Raw genomic sequence first — 20,068 nt, 5'->3', positions numbered from 1 at the left:
ACCGCCATTTTAGTTCACCTGTCAACTGTCAAGCAAACATGTTTGAGACACAATCGTGTAAAAATAATTAAATAAACACTAAAACGGTGTTTTGAACATCTCTTGATGTGTTTTTTAGTTTCTTGATTAGTAATTAATGTAACACATTGTTGTAAGTATCTCAAATTTGTGAATTTTGGCCTAAAACAGTTTTCGTGTCGGTAGGTGAATTAGGGCTTCTCTGAAATATAAAGAAATGTCCGTACATTATAAATTTAAGTCAGCTTTAGAATATGACACAGTCACATTCGATGGTTTACACATTTCCGTTAAAGATTTAAAAAATTCCATTATACAGCAAAAAAGAATTGGGAAAAATACAGATTTTGATCTACAAGTGACCAATGCCCAAACTAAAGAAGGTAAGAGCTGAATAAGTAATTTAGAATTGTTTTACAGTGTTTTTTTCTAGTTTATGAAGACGAGAATGTGTTAATCCCGAAAAATACATCACTTCTAATTGCGCGTATTCCGACTGCTGCTCAGACTAAAAGTAAACAATGGGAAGGCTATGGGGGCGATTCTACGCCTCCTATGAAATTAGATGAAATGGGCCCTATTGCTAAAGCTGTAGACTTGTCAAGTCTAGATGCTCCTGAAGACGATAAAATTAAAGCAATGATATCGCAATCCACCCAAGATTATGATCCCAGCAAGTGAGTTATTAGTCATTTTAACTATGTTGTTTTAATTGGTATTAGTTACATGAAAATCCGCGGAGCCAATCAGATGGGGGCCGTACCGCCCAACTACCGGTGTTACAAGTGCCACCAGACGGGTCACTGGATCAAAGACTGTCCTCTTAGCAAGGGCCCTGAGCCTATCGAAATCAAAAAAAGCACTGGCATACCCTTAAGTTTTATGGTGCCAGTAGAAGGCCCCCAAGTACAGGGGGCTATGATGACTCCCAATGGTTCCTACGCCGTCCCAGTTTTAGACCACCAAACGTACACACAAAAACAAACAGCTCCAGCGCCGCTACCCGTTCAGGAGTTAAAACCTGAAATTCCTGAAGATTTGCTTTGTTCAATATGTTCTGATTTATTGACTGATGCTGTAATGATTCCCTGTTGCGGAAATTCATTTTGCGATGAATGCATTAGGAGCTTTTTACTCGAGAGTGAGGAGCATGAGTGTCCTGATTGTCATGAGAAAGATATTTCACCGACGACTTTAATTCCGAATCGATTTTTGCGAAATTCAGTCGCAAATTTTAAAAATACGACTGGATATGTGAAAAAACCGGTGTATAAACAGAGTTCGACTAGAGTCGACGATCTTTCGGAGGTCAAGATCAAGGAAGCACCGACGCTTCAGCCAGAATCTAAGGTGGAAGAGGAAAAAACTGTTATTAGTGAAGCAGACTCGACTGAGCATTCGAAAAATGAAGAAAAGGTAATTTTGAATATGTGTTAATGTTTAATTTAATGTTTCTTTGACAGGTGGAGGTTAAAAGTTCGCCGAAAGTCGAGCCTGAGACCATCCCTGAAGGTCCTCCAGGTGTCTCACCGGCCGAATCGCCGAAAACACAGTCGATAACGAAGAGAGTTAACTCGTCACGTGAACGATCAAACACGTCAAGACAGCACAAGCACAGGTCACGTGATGAGTCTCCGCGGCGCCACCATCGTAATCATCGCAATTCGCCTTATCGCGATTCAGGGTATTTGTTTATTATTTTTTTTATTAGTGGTGCTTCTATTGTGTGATTTCAGACGTTCTGAAGAAAGGGCTGGCACTCCTACTATAGATGAGCCGGGCGTGGCTTCTAACGCGAATTATCCGCCTCCTGAAGTACGGCCGTATAATGCTCCGCCCATGATGGGGATGGTTCCGCCTATGCAAGGCCCGCCTCCTAATTTTCCACCCGGTTATGCTAATCCGCCGGCACCAATAGGAACTTTTCCACCGACCAACGGTCCCCCTCCTAATTTCCGATTGCCTCCACCAGGCGCGGCTCCTCCTTATATGCCTCCAGGTCCATATCAAGTTCCCCCGAGACCGATTTTCGACACAAGTAGGCCTCCCATGACTGGACCTCCACCTATGTACAATCCCTCCTATCAAAGTTCAAGATCGCATCACCGGGATTACGGGATGAGTGACCGCAGAATGAGAGGCAGGACACCATCGGGGTAGGTTACCCGAGGGTCTTCGATTTAGTTTTTCGTTTTTTTTAATTAAAATTTTGTTTTGTTTTTCTAATAGGAGAAATTACAGAGTCATCGATGATCCGTTAGCGGCTTTTAATCGTATGCTTCGTGAAAAGGACGAGAGGGAGAGGCGTGCCAAAAGAAGGCGGAGTTACAGCAGAAGTCGAAGTCGGAGTAGGAGCTACAGCCGGTCACCGCGTCGTTTGAGAAGTCGCTCGCCGAGGAGGCGGAGTCGTTCAAGATCGTTTTCAATCAGTAGGTGAGTGTGAACGCAGTTGGCGATTCTTCCTTGATTCGTGTTCAAAATCGTGACTAGACAAGCGTCGAATTTGAAATGGTTCTAATTGTAGGTCGCGCTCGAGATCGTTCTCGGGCAGTTTGAGGGGTACCCCGTTTAGGGACTTCTCCCCTAGACATTCGCCCCCGAGACGAAGGGGACCTTCGCGCTACAGGTCGCCCATTCGCTCGCCTCCAAGGTCAGTTAAAGTCGCCTGCCTGATCCAGTTAGCTTAATTTTCCCAAAATGTCAACAATTTTTGGAAGAATTACCATTTTATTTCGGTTGTTTGGTTGGACGTAGCCGCATGCGTTGATTATTTTTTCTTGATTTTACTATTTTTTAGTTGGTTTTGTGTTGGTAACTGTGATTAATCGGTTTGTTTCAGACACCGTTTCAAGGACAGCCACCAGTTTCGCGATCACGATCATGACAATGATCGCGACAGGGATTACGGTCGAGATGATCGCGACTATAGCAGAGACCGTGAGCATAGAGGGCGTGAAGATCGTGATCGCGACAGAGACAGGGATTATTACTACGACAACTACGATGAAAGATCGAGAGGAAAAGGATGGGGTCAGCCGAGAGGACCGCCGCCTCAATCGCAAGCCGATTCTTACTACCAGAGCGAAATGCAGCATCAGTATCCGCCGCCGACAAACAGGTATTGTGACGATAATTTATCAACGGTCGTAGTAACGTGTGCGAAAGACAGGGAACGGGATTGGTTCCGTGTCTTACGTATTTTTTCTTTTGTAGTGATAATTGTATAAATCGATTGTGTTTTCTTTTTTGGCTGAGATAGGACATTGGTGAATTGCCCATCTCAGAATTGATGTTCAATTAATGTTATCAAGGCTGTTTTATTCGTTTCATTGATGTTTATATTTCTGATTGAATAAGGTTGAATGGAGAGAAAACCTTGTTTGATTGGATATGTAGGAAATAAGTTGCGGGACGTATTTTCATTTTGGGAAGAGATGGTCCAAAATGGACAAATATTTTCTTAAATGGTTATTATAGACTTTTTATTACGATTAAAATTAATTAATTCTACGACGCATTTCACTACTGTATTTGGTAAACGAGTTTATTCTAATTTCCCACTGCAACGTTTTATGTTTTGTGAGAGGTGTGCGACGTGACTGAAGTTGTGAAAATTTTTTTTTAGAACCTTTTGTTTGTTTTGTTTTATTCGGAAATCTAACCGATTTTTTAAGATATTTTTGCTTTTATGTTACAATTTTTAATTCAACTTATTTTATTAGTAGTAATAACTTGTTTAATATTTACACGAATGAATTCGACAAGAGTTGCATATCGCATGTAACACAACTTATGCGAAATTGTTAAAGCAAACTAAAAAAGTAAAAGTTTATGATAATCACTCTTTTAAGTTATGTAAATATTTAATTAGTTAAATGATGCCATTTTTAATACCCTTATTTGTGTAACAATTATTTACAGATTTTGTGATGATATTTTTCTATTTATTGAATTAAAATTTGCTATCTAGTCAGTCGCAAAATCTGTAGACTTGTAACTGTGATACATTTACTATCGAAAAATGTGATATTTTTTATCGTGTCCAAGGCTGTAAACATGTGTGATTGTATACTATTTTGTACCACCTTAATTTTTCTTCAGTAACGATGGGAAAAATTAAGTAATTGTAAAATTGTAACAAACTTTAATAAACCATCCAAGCAAAACCTGTTTATTTCACTCATGGAATCAAAACTGCTTTGTTAAAGTTATGTTTCAGGTCGCCAAACAATCGCACATCGAGGGTTTCTTCCACGAAACAATTGGTTGGTCGTACTGTTCTGTTCACTCCCGTTACATTTTTGCATTCGTTTGTTTTTATTTTGTGTTTTTGTGTGTTTAGGTACCCTCCGAGAGATTTTCCGCCACCTTATACCAAGGAACCTCACGTCATGCCGCCTGCTATGATTCCACCGCGACGCTACGATGACGTAGCGCCACCTGGTGTGGAGGAACCACCGATTCCAGGATTGGAGAATACCAGATTTGAGGAAAGGTTTGATCGATTCCCAAGTCCGAATCGGGAGCAGAAGAAGGACGAAGGAAAGAAAGAGAAGAGGAGACATGAGGCGAGAAGTCGGTCACCAGAGAAGAAACGAAGTCCAGAAGTTCGAAAGAAGTCCAAGTCGAAAGACAAAGAAAGTCCGGAGAAACACAAGAAGAAGAAACGGGATACGTCGAGCGATCACGATAAGAAGACGACTTCTGATGAAGAGAAATCAAAAAAGAGTAAAGATAGAAAGAAGAAGAAAGAGAAGAAGGATTCAGATAGGAAGAAACGGAAGGAAAAAAAGGAAAAGCATAAAGAGAAGAAACACAAAGAGGATGTTAAAGACCAGGCTCTTCTTAAACAAGAAGAAGATGAAGAGAAGAAGGGACGAAGTCCTAACTCTAATGAGGAAAATAAGGAAGAACCAAAACCTGATTTATATGATGATATGTTAACAGAAGGTGTCGATACGAATGTTATGGAGAGTTATGGTAAAATGAAAGAGTCAAGTATGGAAAAAGAAGAGAATTTTGAAGAGAAACCATTGGAAAGAACTTCAGAAGAACGCGAAATCCATAAAGAATATGAAGATTCGGAGAAGGATATTTTGGAGATTCATCCAGATATTGATTTGAAAACTGATTTGGACGTCAAAAACGAAATGTTAGCTCATTTACCTGAGAAGTCGAAATGGGAAGTCGAAGATGACGTTACTCTACATTCGCAAACTAGTCCAAAAGAATTAGGACGAAATGAGGTGAAGTCCGATAAATTGGGCAAGGTTACCAATGAGGTAAGCCAAATTAACTGTGGCGATGTTTTAACTTTTATTTTGTGTATTAGGTATTGAAAAGAGCGGAAAATGCAATTTTCGCTAAAGCTATCAACGCTATACGTCCCATTGAAATCAAGAAGATTAGCACAGATAGAGCCAAGCTTTACTCTGGTGAAAAGGAGGAAGATGAAAAAGATGAAGATATTGAGATAAAGAGTATTTTGAACACTGAAGATAAGTCTGAACGTAAGAAGATTGAAGCTCCTAGTCAGCCTCCTGTCCGATTGTCTGTCAAAGAACGTCTCGGTATTAAAATCGATGATATTGACAGAATTGTTAAAGTCGATAGAAACAAGTCTCGGAGCGTTTCACCGTTTTCTAGACGTGCCAATGAAATTGCTAGAAATTACGGCGTGGGGGAAAGAAGAGTCGAAGTTGTTGATAAAAGAAGAAGAGAAAGGTCTCGGGAAAGGTCTCGTCATAGGGACAGACGCGATTTTCGCAGAGATGACTTTTCTAGAAGAGACAGACGAGATAAAAATGAGAGTCGAAGAAGAGATGATCGAAGACGTGATCGCTCTAAAAGTAAAACACGTGTTGGCCAAGAAGAAGAAAAGAAAGAAAAAAGGAAACGTTCAAAGTCACGAAGCGACAGTGAAGACCGTAAAGACAAACGCAGGAAGAAGGACAAGAAAGTGAAAAAGGAAAAACTAAAGAAAAACAAAGACGATGAGGAGAAGAAGGAAGAGCCCATGGTTAATGAAGCACAGAGGGTCAAGACTGTAGCGGAAAAGAGAAAGCCGACGATTGACGAGGCTAATTTCGAGCCAGATTATGATTTGGAAAGCGAATCGGAGAAAGAAGAGAGAAAAGAAAAGAAAGTCGAAGAGAAAAAATCGAGCTCGAGTTCCGATTCGTCCGATTCAAGTTCAGATGATGACAAGAAAAGGAAGAAACATAAGAAACACAGAAAGAAAAAGAGTAGGAAAGATTCGAGTTCGAGTAGTTCGGATTCGGAATCGGATTCGTCCGATGATGATAAGGAGAGGAAGAGGAAGAAACATAAAAAGAAGCAAAAGAAGAGGAAGAAGAGTAAACATAAGTAGTTTGAGTTTTTTAGTGGTTGTATTATCTAAGCTAATTAATTATAAACGGAGGTATAATTAATTTGTATATAGTCATTCTTTTTCTTGGATGTGATTTTTTAAGTTATGTAAATTCAATGAAAATAAAATAAAAATTAAATTTGGGAGTTTGATTTTAACTTATACATCTAGTTACTACCTAGGATTTACTAAATTGCCTTAAGTTCAATTCAGAGGAATTAGATTAATTAAGTTAAATTAATTAAATTTGATTTAAAACTCTATAGGTTGGAGGTTATATGTGGTTTCTGGTGACAAACAGAAAATATTCTAAAAAATGATTTTCTACTGCATGCCTTTTTTTTCAACATTTCTTATTTTGCACAGATCTCACAAATTTTGCAGAGTAGACCCCACAAACCCTATATCGGCAAAAAGCTCATAAAAAATGCCATACAAAGATGCAATAAAATATAGGATGTATTAGAAAAAGTGTAATTTGTCATTTTCAGAAAATTGTAGTAGGCAATGGAACATCGACACCGTGTTTGTCTGCAGTTAGTAGCCTCTAGCCCGCCACCTCTAGTGTGAGGGTTGTCTATGTTGGTGGCTGAACTGAACCCCAAAGCCAGTATCAGGAATTTGAGGATCGCCACTTTTAAGGAGTTGTATATGTTCAAGGAGTACCAAGAGATGCACAAAAGAAGTGGACAAAGTTTGAATTTGTTATAAATATATTTGAAATTGTTTAACAAAAGTAGAGGTGCATTAACTTCATTAATACATAAACTAATACAAATCTTTAAAAACAAATTTACATACTTAAAATATTACAAAATATTTACAAACAAACTTAAAATACTAAAACTTCGTTAATACATAAAGTAATACACAAATCTTTACAAACAAGTAACACAATAAAATTTGGACGCATTCTTCGGCCTCGGAGTTCTGGGTAGGTCTCCGGGAACAACAAAATTTTCATTTCTTATCGAAATTCTCTCCGGGTTGGTGACTTTTACTCCAAATCTGGTGCTTCGCCAGCCTTCTTTCTTGGAAATTTCCTTCTATAAACCCTCAAAATTTAACAAAATCGCTACAAAAAAATCTCGTTGCGGGTACTAAACTTTATTCAACAAAATACGTGATAAGAGTTAAATACCTCTGCCGCTGCTTTCTTAGTGTTCTTACCAGCTTCTTGTGTTCAATTTATGTGGTCTTGATCATAGTTTTTACAATTTTAACATTTTATTATTTGATCGAGTTTATTTGAATCAAGTCATTATGTCTGATATCAAGCTTCAATTATCCCAGATGAACGAATTTGGTGAAGAAATGTAAGTCCAATGCAATTACTAAAAAAAGTCGCAAGCAACTAATCTGTGAGGCTGGTAAGAACATTAAGAAAGTAGTAGGGTAGTGGTAAGAACTTTTGAATTTACACATGTCAGTGTTGGCAGCGCGCATGCGCGGTGGGTGGTTATACTTTTTTTTTTAAATAAACAAATAGTTAATAAAAATGCCAGTTATTAGATGAAAAGGACGGGACATACAGTTTTCTTAACCCTGCCATTAAACAAATTTGCTTAAAAATCCACAAATTGTCAAAATTTAAAAAATAACTTAAATTCGTTTGATTCATGACAGGTGCACAAGCGCAATTTCTAATGTTTATAAAAATAAACAATAGTTATTTATTATACAAGACGATAAAGAAATTATTTATCTACGAGTGAGAAGGTTAAGTTTACGAGTGACGAAGTCACGAGTGGACTTTCTTCACGAGTAGATAACGTCGTGTACAATATTTCGTTTTATTTTGTACAGTTGGAGACAAAATAGTTTGGTCGTCAATATCACTTGAGTGACATTAAATTGTAAAGCATGCTTTAGGACTGTTAACCTTATTTTTAGCCACTGTCAATCATAGTTGAGAAGTTGTATGTACATATTTTTGATAGGAAAATATATTAGCTGTCATTAATTTGAAATTGTCATTCATTTTAACGTTAAAGCTTGAATTACATTAAAGTGTCCGAAAAGTGACGACCAAAGTATTTTGTCTCCAACTGTACTCACGTACCAGAATTTCTTGTATACAAACAGTAGATAAAAATTATTTTATTTCACTAGACGATAAAAGGCTACTTTATCTACTGAAATTAGTTGATAAAAGCACTCTTTAACATTGAGTACAAAATAATAGTATATTAAAACAAGTGCTACAAACATTCTCATTATGTTATGATACGAGTGTTACAGATGCACGAGTATCACAATGAGAGGTTGTAACACGCGTTTTTTGTACATTTTTTCCTATTAAGCGCTTTTTAAATGGAATTTATTATTATATTAGACAGTTAAAATTTTTGACACTTGACACTGCCTTTTTAGCATTTTAAAATTAATTTGACTTGATAATAATAAAATCTGGTTTACACATTTACATTTTTTTACTTTGGATGTCGAAAATTACGAAATAGTAAAATTAAATGGCTATTACAAGTTTCGAGCGATCAAGATAATTTGTAATCGAATATTCTTTAGATCCGAATTTTATTACATAATAAAAAAATGTTTTTTTCGTGTACTTAATAGAAATTGTTTAACCCAAAATAATTAAGAAAAGTGGAACTTATTTTCGTGAAGTCGTGAAGTTCACGAAAAAAGTACGTGTTCAGTGCGTAAGAAAAGTGAGTTTTCTTTACTTGTTAAACAATCTACTATTGTTCGCTTCTTCGCATTTGGTTCGTAAATAACTTTCTTCAAACTAGTTGTAAAATAATTAGCAATTACATTTGGGGCAAAAAATCTCGAAATTAGGTCTTAATACACTCTTGTTATTCGTCTCATTCTGCTCGTGTCCAAGAATTGTCCAGGGTGTCATCACATTCTCCCTAATCCGCTCAAGTGTAACAGTTATGATATGGGCTTTTTCGCGCACGCCCCGGAAGTGGCGTCGCGACGTTCTGCACCTGTGGAGTCTCAGTGGTGCGTCTAAAATCCTGCAGTGTGGACGTGTGCGAGCCATGGACACGCTCCTCTTCGTCGTCTTCGTCTTCCTCACCGGATTAGGAAAGACCGGAAGAACAAACGCCGGTAAGTAATCAAAAACGCCTCCTTTACTCCCTTAATACCATCAAAGCGACTCACTTTTTCCCTTTCCAGCAACTTTTGAGTAATTGTGAAAGTTAGCGTGACACTTTCGGTATAATGCGCTCACGAGGAATGTCAACAAAAAGTTGTAAATCGGGAATTAATTTCCACATCGATTTGCAGTTTTTGGCTGAGAAAGCGCCATTGAAAGTCGTGCTTGTTTTTCATTTCTTTAGTATTTTTTCTGCGACTAGGGGACCTAAGAGTTGATTAACGGAAAAAGGAGTTCTTGCATATTCATCATATTTTTGTGTAACTTTTGTTGAATTTCGTTTAACTGGAAATATGTCAAAAGGACTGAACGGGCTTTGTTCTCATATTTATCGTTTCGTAATAAAATTTGTTATTTTTCGTTTTCGAACGTTTCCGCACGCTTAAACCTTTTAGCTCTGCACTTTACAGATGCTTTCAATCAATCAGACGCTTGGATGAATGATTTTTTGATTTTATACCATTTTTGAAACGAAAGTAGATTTCATAAAGTTTTAATTAATTTATTTCGAACACAAACATTTGTTTTCCAAATCCAGAGTTTTACTATTTCAATGTATTCTACGCTTGAGAAATTTCATAGCAGATCGATTTCTAATACTGGGGATTTCCGGGGCTTCAATTAAAACTGAATTGTAATTGAAGTTTTTTCACTGAGGTATCAGCTTTGTTTCAAAATGTACAAATATTGCACTGAAAATATACATTTCATCAATGCAAATATTGGGCTTCGCCAAACATTTTAACATATTTTTAACACTACTTATTAAAAAGTGACATTGGAAACTGTCACTAATTGAAGAGCACTGTACCAAAATGTTAGTTGGCATATATGAACGACAAACATTTGAGTTTTTTATTAAAAAAACTATAATATCAGTAAATAAATACCATCGTTAAAATGTGAAATAATTTTCAGCAGCTGCATTTCCTCAGATTCGAATATTACATTTCTGTAACTCAGAGTCGACTTGAAGAAAAATGATCTCAATGGACAAGAATGATAAATTAGGAAAATTGCTTTATTCCCTACAGTAAAATTTGTAGCATTGCTTTATACTTTTTTTAGAATTATAATTTATGGAATAAAAGTTACAAACCTAGTTTTGTTAACTTTGCCATAAAATTTAATATTTTCTTTTTTGATGTTTGATAATTTGATTATACGAACCAGAAGTAAATAACTTAAAGCTATAAACGTGTTGGAATAGTTTGTTAATGATGGCTTAGAGTTTTATGCGGCTGTTAAAAAGGAGTTATGAGCTAAAATGAGAAATTGCATAATGTTGTTGTATTAGAAAGTTTATGCTTTTAAAATTATATTGCTGATGTTTTTCTATTATTTACAACAGGTCTAAAAACAATACTTACTACTTATACATGTACTAAAACTGAGGATGAGGTGATTTTGACAAATTCAGATTTTTCAAAATAATTAGGAAGTATTACAATGTAATTGTTTACAGTTTTAAACATCAATTAGGAAAAATGGTGGATGCGCCGGGCTAATAATGTTTTATAGGATTTTTTTAATATTGCGAAAAATTGCAATTATTTATTCTACATCAAAAAATAACATTAATTTGTCAGGTAAACAATAATCTTATAAAACTTTGTTACGAATATACAGGGTGATAATATTTCATAATAAAAATTAAAATCTATTAGTTCTTCCAAAATCACTTGAGCTATTTTTATAAAATATTACAGTTATTGTAAGCTTTGAAAGAGCTTATTTACTCGCAATTACTATATTTTTACTTTTACCAGTGGTGTGCGGACAAAAACACTGTATATTTTTTCATTTTACGTCAACAATTTTGACAACAATAATGAATGAAAAATAAAGATTAACGAGTATGTACTTCAATTGCAGTTTTCAACATATTTGCATTTATAACAAATTGTTAATTAAATTAAGGTAATGAACGTTTTTTATTTAATTAAAAACAAAAACAAATCAAATTTTTTAATTGCGGTTTTTAAATAATAATTGATTTATGTATGAAATGCAATAAAATGATGTAAACATCAACTGTTTGGAGTTGGTTTTACATAAAATTTATTGTTTTTTACATTTTATAATTTTATGAAGAAAAAAACTAAACAAACGTATGTGTGTTTACACACAGTTTGTTAATGTTTTTTGCATCTCTGAAGCAAAAAGTATTCTTTTAAGATGTCAAAAAAATGCCATTAAACTCATTTTTAAATAATGATAGATTAATTCCAAACTTTCTTTCGCGATAAAGAAAGATAAATAGTGGTAGGTAAAGAAGTTTTGAAGACTGACATGTTTTAACACTGGATTCTTTTAAAAAATATTTTTTAATTTTCAATTTTTTGAAACCCGGCATATCAAAAGACATAAAAGGAAAACTTGCTTACTAGAACTAGATTTTCTGCTGGAATGTTGCAAATACCGATTCACACTGAATTTTCAGTCAAGTTTGCGATTTTACGAGTTCCGGAGCATCAATACGCGATTCGAATTGTTCGATTCGCACTGTTTAATACTAAACTATTCTCGCAATAACTTCTCCGTCATCAGATCGATTCTCAATAACACTAACCGAGGCAAGTTTGGGTTCGACGCCACTAATAGTAATTTGCCACTTTCGGCCACTATTAACTCAATTATAGTGTAAATGTTTTTCGTATTTAACACAAAACGTGTTATGCGTTTATTATTCAAGAGTCGATATTGTGATGTGCCGTGTGTCCAGTACCGCATTTTTTCAATTTCATTGTCACATTTTCACGAGTTTTCTTCAAAGCAGCGCAAATCGATGCGATTTTTGGCGCGACTTTTCTTGAGGCGGTTAAGTGTAGGCAATTAAAAGTTTTCATCAAGTCTCGAGTTACAATTGTTGCCGCGGATACTCACTAATGAAAATTATATCAACTCGAGCTTTCCCATTTAATTTTTTGATTTTCCTACCTGTAAAAATTATTTATTCCGGCAAACTCTTCTCCCCATTTATCATTGCTGTTGTCTCAACTTACGCGGCAAAAAATGAAATCAATTATTGCCGTGGAGGCAATTAATCTATATTTCGGTTACATTTGGTCGGGGCGGCTGTGACGGCTCAAGGTTAATCATGTCAAGTGCTCATTGAGGTTAAGTCGCTACGACGACTCGTTATTTCCGCATAATGGGCAAAATGCAGCCAGTTTTTAATGAAAGAGATGGGGAGCAAACCTCCGCTACACTCATTAGTGTAATTCACGTTTTTAGACTTTCAACGAGTTTGGTTTATACTTTAAACATTAGTTGAGTGGAGAGTTGAGGGAATGGATTAGGATGAAAATGGGGAAAATGGCGCAGTCGGGAGGAATTATTATAGATGGGAGTGTTTTTAATTGTTGCTTAAGTTTTGGGAGATTATGACTAAATTTAATCAGGATTTACGGGAGAATGGGACCGATAAAGGGGATAATGACCGGAAAAGTTAATTTAATATTGGTAGATAATAAATGAATGCCCGCATAGACTGTAGTTCCGATTAATGCATATCACAACATTGATTTTATAAATGACTACACTTTAATCCAGGGTTTGCTTCAGTGGATGTATTTTCTGATAATCTCAACTGATTGTGGTTAGCGTTTTAGTCAGTAGCATGAGGGAATAATTTACTATGAAAATTTTTAATTTTGGTAAAAATCATTAAAAGTCACAACGAATCGTATATTGTGGTGTCACATTTGATGAATGAACTCTTTCGGAATGGAAAAAAGGAAAGCAATTCATAAACATTAATTAATTATTAAAAGCCGAAAATGAGAGTGTAATTTCAAATTACATTTTTCATATCTTTTTAAAAAATCTGGTAAAGCAAAAGTTTGTTGGAAAAAATGATTAAATATTATATAAATATTACGCTGATAATAAATATAAGGTGCGACAGAACTCGCACCCAGAGAAAAATTTCATGTAAGATAAGATACTAGGAACATGAAAAAAATGTTCAAAAAATTCTATTTCTCAAAAAATTTTGACTTTTTATGTCTATTTAATCATACTGATGATCTTGTATAGGTTTTTTTTACAATTATTTAGTAAAGGTACAAAAATTTGCCAATATAAGCCACAAATAACATTGAACAGAATTACAATTTAGGATATAGCTTCCTTGTTTCCTCTTTTAATAGCCAATAGCAAAAAACTTGAAAAATTATTTTTCCAACAGAAATTAATAGAGTCAAAGTGCAAAATTTAAACTCTTATAACTTCGAAATTTTTATAGATAAATTTTTTAAATTAATATGCATAAATTAATTATTTACGGAAAAAATAATTAGTACAATATCAAGTACCTACAATAAAAATGTGATTGTTTTTCAAGAATAAAATTTTTCGAAATTAGTTTTCGAGTTTGGAAATTTTTTATTTTTAGTTAATAGTAATATAAAATCTTTTTTACAAAGACAATGATCTAAGAATTATATAGCTATCTACATTTTATTTAATTTTTAATAAAAAAATTTATATAAGTTGCCATTTTGAAAAAAAATCGCATAACTCAAAAACAAAACAAAATTTTATTTTTAAACACGATTACATATTTTATAGCAAATTAAATTTTATTAATTCATATTTTCTAAAAGTAATCGATTTAAAAAAAAGTTTGATTTCATACTTTTTATTTACCCTGTATAGTTTTTTTACCTACTGTTACATATTTATTATTATTGTTATATATTTATTATTATTATTATTGTTATTATTATTATTATTACTATTCATTATTTAGCGTTAGGATTTATTATTTGTCAGTTACTAATTATTACGTTTTACTATTTTCTAGAACATTTCCTGACTCACTGGTTTTTGTTAATTCGTTACCCAACTTTTGTAAATCTCTTTGTCTGTACCTTGGCAGCAATTAGTCATCTAATCCGATATATTTTTGTCAATGATGATTCGTACAATTTCTTACACAACTTATGTGTCGAGAGGCCAGTTCGGCATTAGATCTTGTATTCGTCGAGTGAACAAACAATAAAATTTATATACAAGATATTTTTTTATTTGTTCAATCCGGAACACTACTTTAGAAAAAAAATTCTCAATTTAGTTTCTTTGCATACATTTATTCATAAGTTACGGACATGGAATAAAACATTCTAAATTTCTAAAAGTTCCACACTCGTAGAATTAAAATTATGAGTAATTTTACATGTAATGTATTAAAAATTTAGAAAATCAGTTTTTGTGACTATAACACTGTTGTTGCCCATGTGCGTATTGTAAATGAATTCTAGGCGCTAATAAAAAGTATGGGTTCAATTTTTTTTTGTTTATGTTCACCAAGTTCTAGTTTGCATTATTTCACAGAAACCAGCAAAATTCGAGTAAAATTAAAATAGTGAAATCAAAAGAGTGCAGCTTTTGATTTAATCTCAAATTCTTTTAGTTCTGTAGCCTTTTACGCGATAATTCTGAATCTTAACAGGTGGCATTTAAAACTCATCATTTTCCTCACTGCAGCTTTGAAAAACAACTGTGCAAAGTCACCCACTTCCCGTTTTCGTTCAACGTTTCAGCTTTAACGTTTTAGCAAATTTTAATGCAAACCGCAGCTCGGCAAAGTTATTTGATTAATTGAAACGGCCGTTAAAACAACAATTTAACAGTTGAATTATTGTGTATGCAATTTCAATATTTAGACGCACGAACAAACGTAGCTCTATTTATTTGGATTTAATTTTAAACATCCCCGCCGCCGGGAGGTAATAATGAAACTAGGTAATGGACGATAAATATATCAATATTTCGAACGAAAATGGTGGAAATTTAATTAGGTCGGCGGAATTGTTCAGTGAATACTATGCGCGATTACGAGTTAATGCCAAAGAGAGGGCTTAATGCCCGTGTAGGGGCATAAAGCCGTCCGCGAACAAGAATATCACCTCCATACCTTCGACTTTATTACCTTTAATTGAATTCAGACGATGCGGATGATTCGATGAGGAAAAAAACGCACGACGATCGTAAATCAAATGCGATGCAAAATTTGACGATGGAAATGCAACTTGCCGTAATTTATGGGATAATAACGGAATTCCGCACGACGTGGATTTATTAGATCAAGACGGTTCTCGAGGAATTAAACACGAAAACTGTTTTTTCGGCGCAAAGTTTATTTAAAGATGTTTTAAAGGGAAAAACATGAGAATTATTTGACCAATTTGTAATAATAAACGTTGCAGAATAATTGGAAAGAATTTTTACATTTACATTGTTTTGGTTTTATTCGCGCAATGTGATATTTCATTTATGACAAGGGGAATTTAATTTACAATTTTGTTTCAGCAACTGCATTTTTATTGCTTTATTATTTTTGTAATTAGAAGATTACAAAGTTTTGCTCTGGTTTAAAAAACACAAACATTATTTCTTTGCACGACTAACTGAAACACTTTTTGTATTATTTTTATAACATTATGATTCTTGCTGATTTATAACATTTTGTGGAATAATTATATTCTTTTTTATTGTGGTCATTGAAATAATGACGAGAAAATAAACTTTTCTAACACTGTTTAAAATTTATTAAAGTAATTTGTTGACGAACAAAAAGAGTATATTAAAAATCTGAATGCTTTGCCATATCTTAATTTGAACAAAGTTTTTAATGAATACTTAAACCTATAGTTTTTCAAATCATTTTTCAAGCATAAATTAGATGCCATGTCAGATTTTTTTCGAACTTTGTAGATGATTTTCTCCAAACTAGATAATCAGTTTTTCGTAGTGTGTTTACACAAGAACTAAAAAATCATGATCCAAGAAAGTCAAGATTCTTGATTATACTTTTAACTTGTTTTAAGTATCTAAATTTAGACGGAATACTTGTATACTCGTGAATCTCTATATCAAGAAGAGGAAAATAAAATTAAAAATGCATAAACAAGCAGATTTTTTCCATTGAATTTAAAAACTTATAAATTCTTAAAATGTTAGTAATACTGAAACATCTCTTACTTTTAAAGTTCATTTACAACCAAATAAGAACTTGATTTGCTCTATAGCTTTAAGAAAGGCTTTCTAAGATTTACGAAAATTTATATCAAACCACCTTACATAAATATAAGGTATATTATAGTTAATGGAAATGTTGTTACAGCGTGATTAAGTTTGTAATTTTCACTTTAGAGAACACTTGAGGTGAGCATAAGCAATATGCGGCATTATGGTAAGTAATAGCCGTTTCAAGAGCAAACTGCTTATGGATAATTTTGGTTAGACTGTTATCTATATGTTTATAGAGCATTCGGAATGAAACTGCAGGAAACTGTCGCCACTCCGTTCCATTTCCATTAATAGACTAGACACACAATCTCAAGCTTTGAAATAGTACATAATAGAAATCTAGGACTTTGAGGTAGAATTTCATTTAATTTTTTTGTGTAAATTTTTAGCTTGCTAATAGGAAAACCATTGTTTTAATTTCATGACGTTTCCACTTGAACTTTTCTCAATCAAAAAATTAGTTTTCCTTTCACTCCGGACATAATTAAAGGCACCCCTGGCATTTCACACAAAAAGAATCTAGAAGAACAATGGAGCCTTGGACAATTAATATGAAAGAACAAAAGACAAGGTTGCTCGACCGAGAAATATCGGACTATCTTCCATCTGTCAGCCGGTCTTCCTCGAGGCAAAGGACAATGTATTCGCTTTTAGCGGCCATGTTTGTTTTTGTAGGGATTTGCATCCGACTTCAGCCAATCGACTGGAAAATTTAATAATTTTAGAATAATATCAGTTGCGATAATCCCAAAACCTTGTCGTAAATTCGAACAGATATCCTTATTGGAATTTCGAAGCCGGATCAACGGTAGGACCCCATTTTTGCAACTTTTAATTGACTAACTTTTCGACCGCTAATTGAATCTCATTCCAAGCTAGGGGATTTAAAAAACATCAGAATTTTTAGGTTGTTTAAAACTCTGCAGACTGACAAATTAAAAAAAAACTACATTTGGAGGTTTGCGACTTGATTAATATTGCTTAAAAATAAATATCCCTAGTTTTTGATTTCTGGACTGTTTAATAGAAGAATCAATTTTAAATGCTGGGTATTTAATCGTCAGTGTTGCCAACGTAACACTAAATTTGGTTCACTTTGCGCTTGACGCAATTCGTAATAGGCAAAATTAGCGTATCGGTATCGAACTTATCCGTCACTGTCACAGTACGTGACCGATGACGTTAAACGTATCGCTCTAAATTTCGTGTCCGTTTGGAATTTATGTTGGCTGCTTGTATTAAAGCCGACACGAAACACGTTTGTCAGTAAATGAGTTTTCTTGGATTGCTTTATTTTCATCATTAGATGTTGCAATTTCGATTCAAAGAAAAAGGTAAAATAGCCAATAATTGCAGTTTAGTTGAAACGAAATAAAATTTTGATACTGTCAAGTGCAGTTAGTAGTGCTGTAAAGAGCAGTGCAACCAACCGTTCATTGTAAAAAAGCTCCTCTTAATTAAGTAGAGGATGATTTTATAAAGACAAAAAAAAAGGTTCAAAGGGATTTTACTATCTGGATTTTGAAAAGATGACATGAAGTGTGTTTTACTTTTTCCGTTAAACTGGTAACAATATTTACTGGTAACAAAATTTAAAATAAAAATAAATAAATAAATTTTATCACCGAGCTCTCAGCAATCAAATGTATGTCTACCTACCATAAATAAGGTACAATTGCAAATACGTAATTTTGGACATCAAATTTATGTCAGTTCAAAAAATGTCAATGCAAGCCACGTTTTATTGTCATCTTGATTGACATTTGAAACTATAATAAAATTTGAAAGTTTTAGTTGAAATTTATTTTTTGCGTCGATTTATCGAAACAAAAATGCGGTCAATACGTGTTTTTATACCTAAAGTTGCGGTCAATTCATAATGACCACTTCCATGTCTAAATTAAAAATTGAGTTGTGTAAATCCGATTTTAAACATCCAATTGTTTTTAGGAACATATCTATCAAAACTGAAAGTGACATATTTATCAAAAATGACAATTCTTAAAAAGTCGAATTAGAAAACTTCACATATAAAATCTACTGCTCCTGTCACAACTGTTGAGACAATTTAGTTACTTCTACTGTCTACTTACATAGTGGTGGCGAGCTAGGGGCTGCTAATTTTTAGTTCAATTAGCTAGAAATTGTTTAAATTTAAGTTAAGACTTTTTAGGTGAAATTCTTAATTTTATAAAAAATTATTTTTTGTTTCTAAAATTGGGAAACTTATTTGTGCAATAAATTAAATGAATTGACCGCGACTTTAAATAAAAGTTCAATAAATTATTTTGATTTGTTCAATTCAATTCTCTAGCTGTCAGAATAAAAATTACAAAAACCGAAAGTGAGGTTAGTTGCTTAAGGTCCGTTTTACATTTGACGAATTGTCCAAAACTCCGTGTCCGTAATTGTACGTTTTTTTTTTTTTATAAACTAGAAATTTTGTTATTTGATAAATTATACGCGGTGATTCGAACTACCGTTTACGTTGTGATAGGAAACATGAAAACATTAAAAAAGCGCCGACATACCACATGTTTAAATCTTTAAAGAGCATAAGTGTAGCTGTACTTCACTGTGCTTGCATTAAATAATTTGAAACGTTTTATACTAAAGACTATGTAGCAATGAGACCAGGAGTTTTTGATGTGCTCTGTTATTGACTTTTATACTCTTTTTATATTAATGTAGAAGTCTAAATGCATTTTTATTTTAAAGGCCGCTTTATACAAAAAGTGTCATTACGAATGTAATTCAGAACAAATTTAACAAATTTAATTTTGTCAATAATGACGAAAGATCTTTCAGTTTGCCACCCTATGTTATTTACGTTATAAATTTTAATTATTTTTTGTTTCCAAAAACTGGGATACTTACATAGATTTATTTGAGAAAATAATTTTTAGGGAAGATTGAGGTTAGGATTGTTGAAATTTTTACATGGTTGCCACTTTAAAATGATCCCTTCAATCACTACTTTGATACACAGTAATATTAAAACGAGTATACTCTTTATTAAATCTTAAAATTTGACTTGTTTTTTTTAAGTTTTAGTAATTATTGTTAAGTTGCAAAATTACTGACTTTAAATAACAAAAAGTTGCATTCTAATACATTTCTATATCGGAAAACCAAACTTTGCCCGGCGCATTCACCATTTCTGCAATTTGGAAAGAATTATTTGTAATAATATTGAAAACTAGATAATTGTTTTTTGGAAAAATACGTTTGTGTGTTTGGCGTTTTTGTCATATTTTATGTGGCCACTTTTGTTATGACACTTTTACTGTCAGCGTAGATTGTTCACTGGTAGTCTTGATGATAAAAGAATCCTCTCCGTCATCTCAAACATTTTGTCTTTGTGACAAGTTTTATCAGCGGCGTCTTGTCCGAAAAAAAATTAAATTAGAACGTGCGAGCTCGTATTTTTTTCATCGTGATGCCGTTCCCCTGAGTCCCATTTGTTGTCGTGTACACAATTATTTGTGTAGAACTGTCTAACAGGATCAGATAAC

The 20,068-nt window shown here is 33.6% G+C and overlaps 2 protein-coding genes across 4 annotated transcripts in view; both read left to right on the top strand.

Annotated features, from left to right (window-relative positions):
- Window positions 1-16: 16 nt before the first annotated feature.
- LOC123003848 (E3 ubiquitin-protein ligase RBBP6) lies at window positions 17-6,527 on the top strand. 3 transcript variants are annotated; one of them, XM_044396872.1, is made up of 11 exons: window positions 17-151; window positions 205-401; window positions 452-695; window positions 741-1,434; window positions 1,482-1,702; window positions 1,755-2,174; window positions 2,260-2,451; window positions 2,543-2,668; window positions 2,858-3,136; window positions 4,361-5,300; window positions 5,351-6,527. In XM_044396872.1, the coding sequence occupies exons 2-11, from the start codon at window positions 236-238 to the stop codon at window positions 6,386-6,388; spliced, it is 4,320 nt and encodes a 1,439-aa protein (XP_044252807.1). In that variant the 5' UTR covers window positions 17-151; window positions 205-235; the 3' UTR covers window positions 6,389-6,527. The 3 variants fall into 3 exon arrangements, with proteins under 3 accessions (XP_044252807.1, XP_044252806.1, XP_044252808.1); XM_044396871.1 differs by having other exon boundaries at window positions 2,248-2,451; XM_044396873.1 differs by lacking the exon at window positions 2,543-2,668 and having other exon boundaries at window positions 2,248-2,451.
- A 2,761-nt stretch (window positions 6,528-9,288) lies between these two features.
- Window positions 9,289-20,068, top strand: part of LOC123003741 (kielin/chordin-like protein) — a 55,116-nt gene continuing 44,336 nt past the window's right edge. Inside the window, exon 1 of the mRNA XM_044396711.1 lies at window positions 9,289-9,466. Within this exon, the coding sequence (XP_044252646.1) occupies window positions 9,289-9,466 (178 nt within the window). The remainder of the gene's footprint in view (window positions 9,467-20,068) is intronic.

The sequence above is a fragment of the Tribolium madens genome, unplaced genomic scaffold (genome assembly GCF_015345945.1).
Source record: "Tribolium madens isolate multiple individuals breed KSU strain unplaced genomic scaffold, Tmad_KSU_1.1 Scaffold_1;HRSCAF=32;Tcas5.2_LG8, whole genome shotgun sequence".
Classification (NCBI taxonomy): Eukaryota; Metazoa; Arthropoda; class Insecta; order Coleoptera; family Tenebrionidae; genus Tribolium; species Tribolium madens.
Note: the sequence above shows the minus strand (reverse complement) of the source record. Positions and strands in the feature narration are given on the sequence as shown.

What these genes read in the sequence shown, in the direction of transcription:
- LOC123003848 (XM_044396871.1), top strand. Translation starts at nt 236, where the DNA reads ATGTCCGTACATTATAAATTTAAGTCAGCTTTAGAATATGACACAGTC. An exon ending in AGAGGCAGGACACCATCGGG is followed by an intron (nt 2,175 to 2,247) that starts GTAGGTTACCCG and finishes TTTTTCTAATAG; the next exon opens with GAGAAATTACAGAGTCATCG. An exon ending in AGATCGTTTTCAATCAGTAG is followed by an intron (nt 2,452 to 2,542) that starts GTGAGTGTGAAC and finishes TTCTAATTGTAG; the next exon opens with GTCGCGCTCGAGATCGTTCT.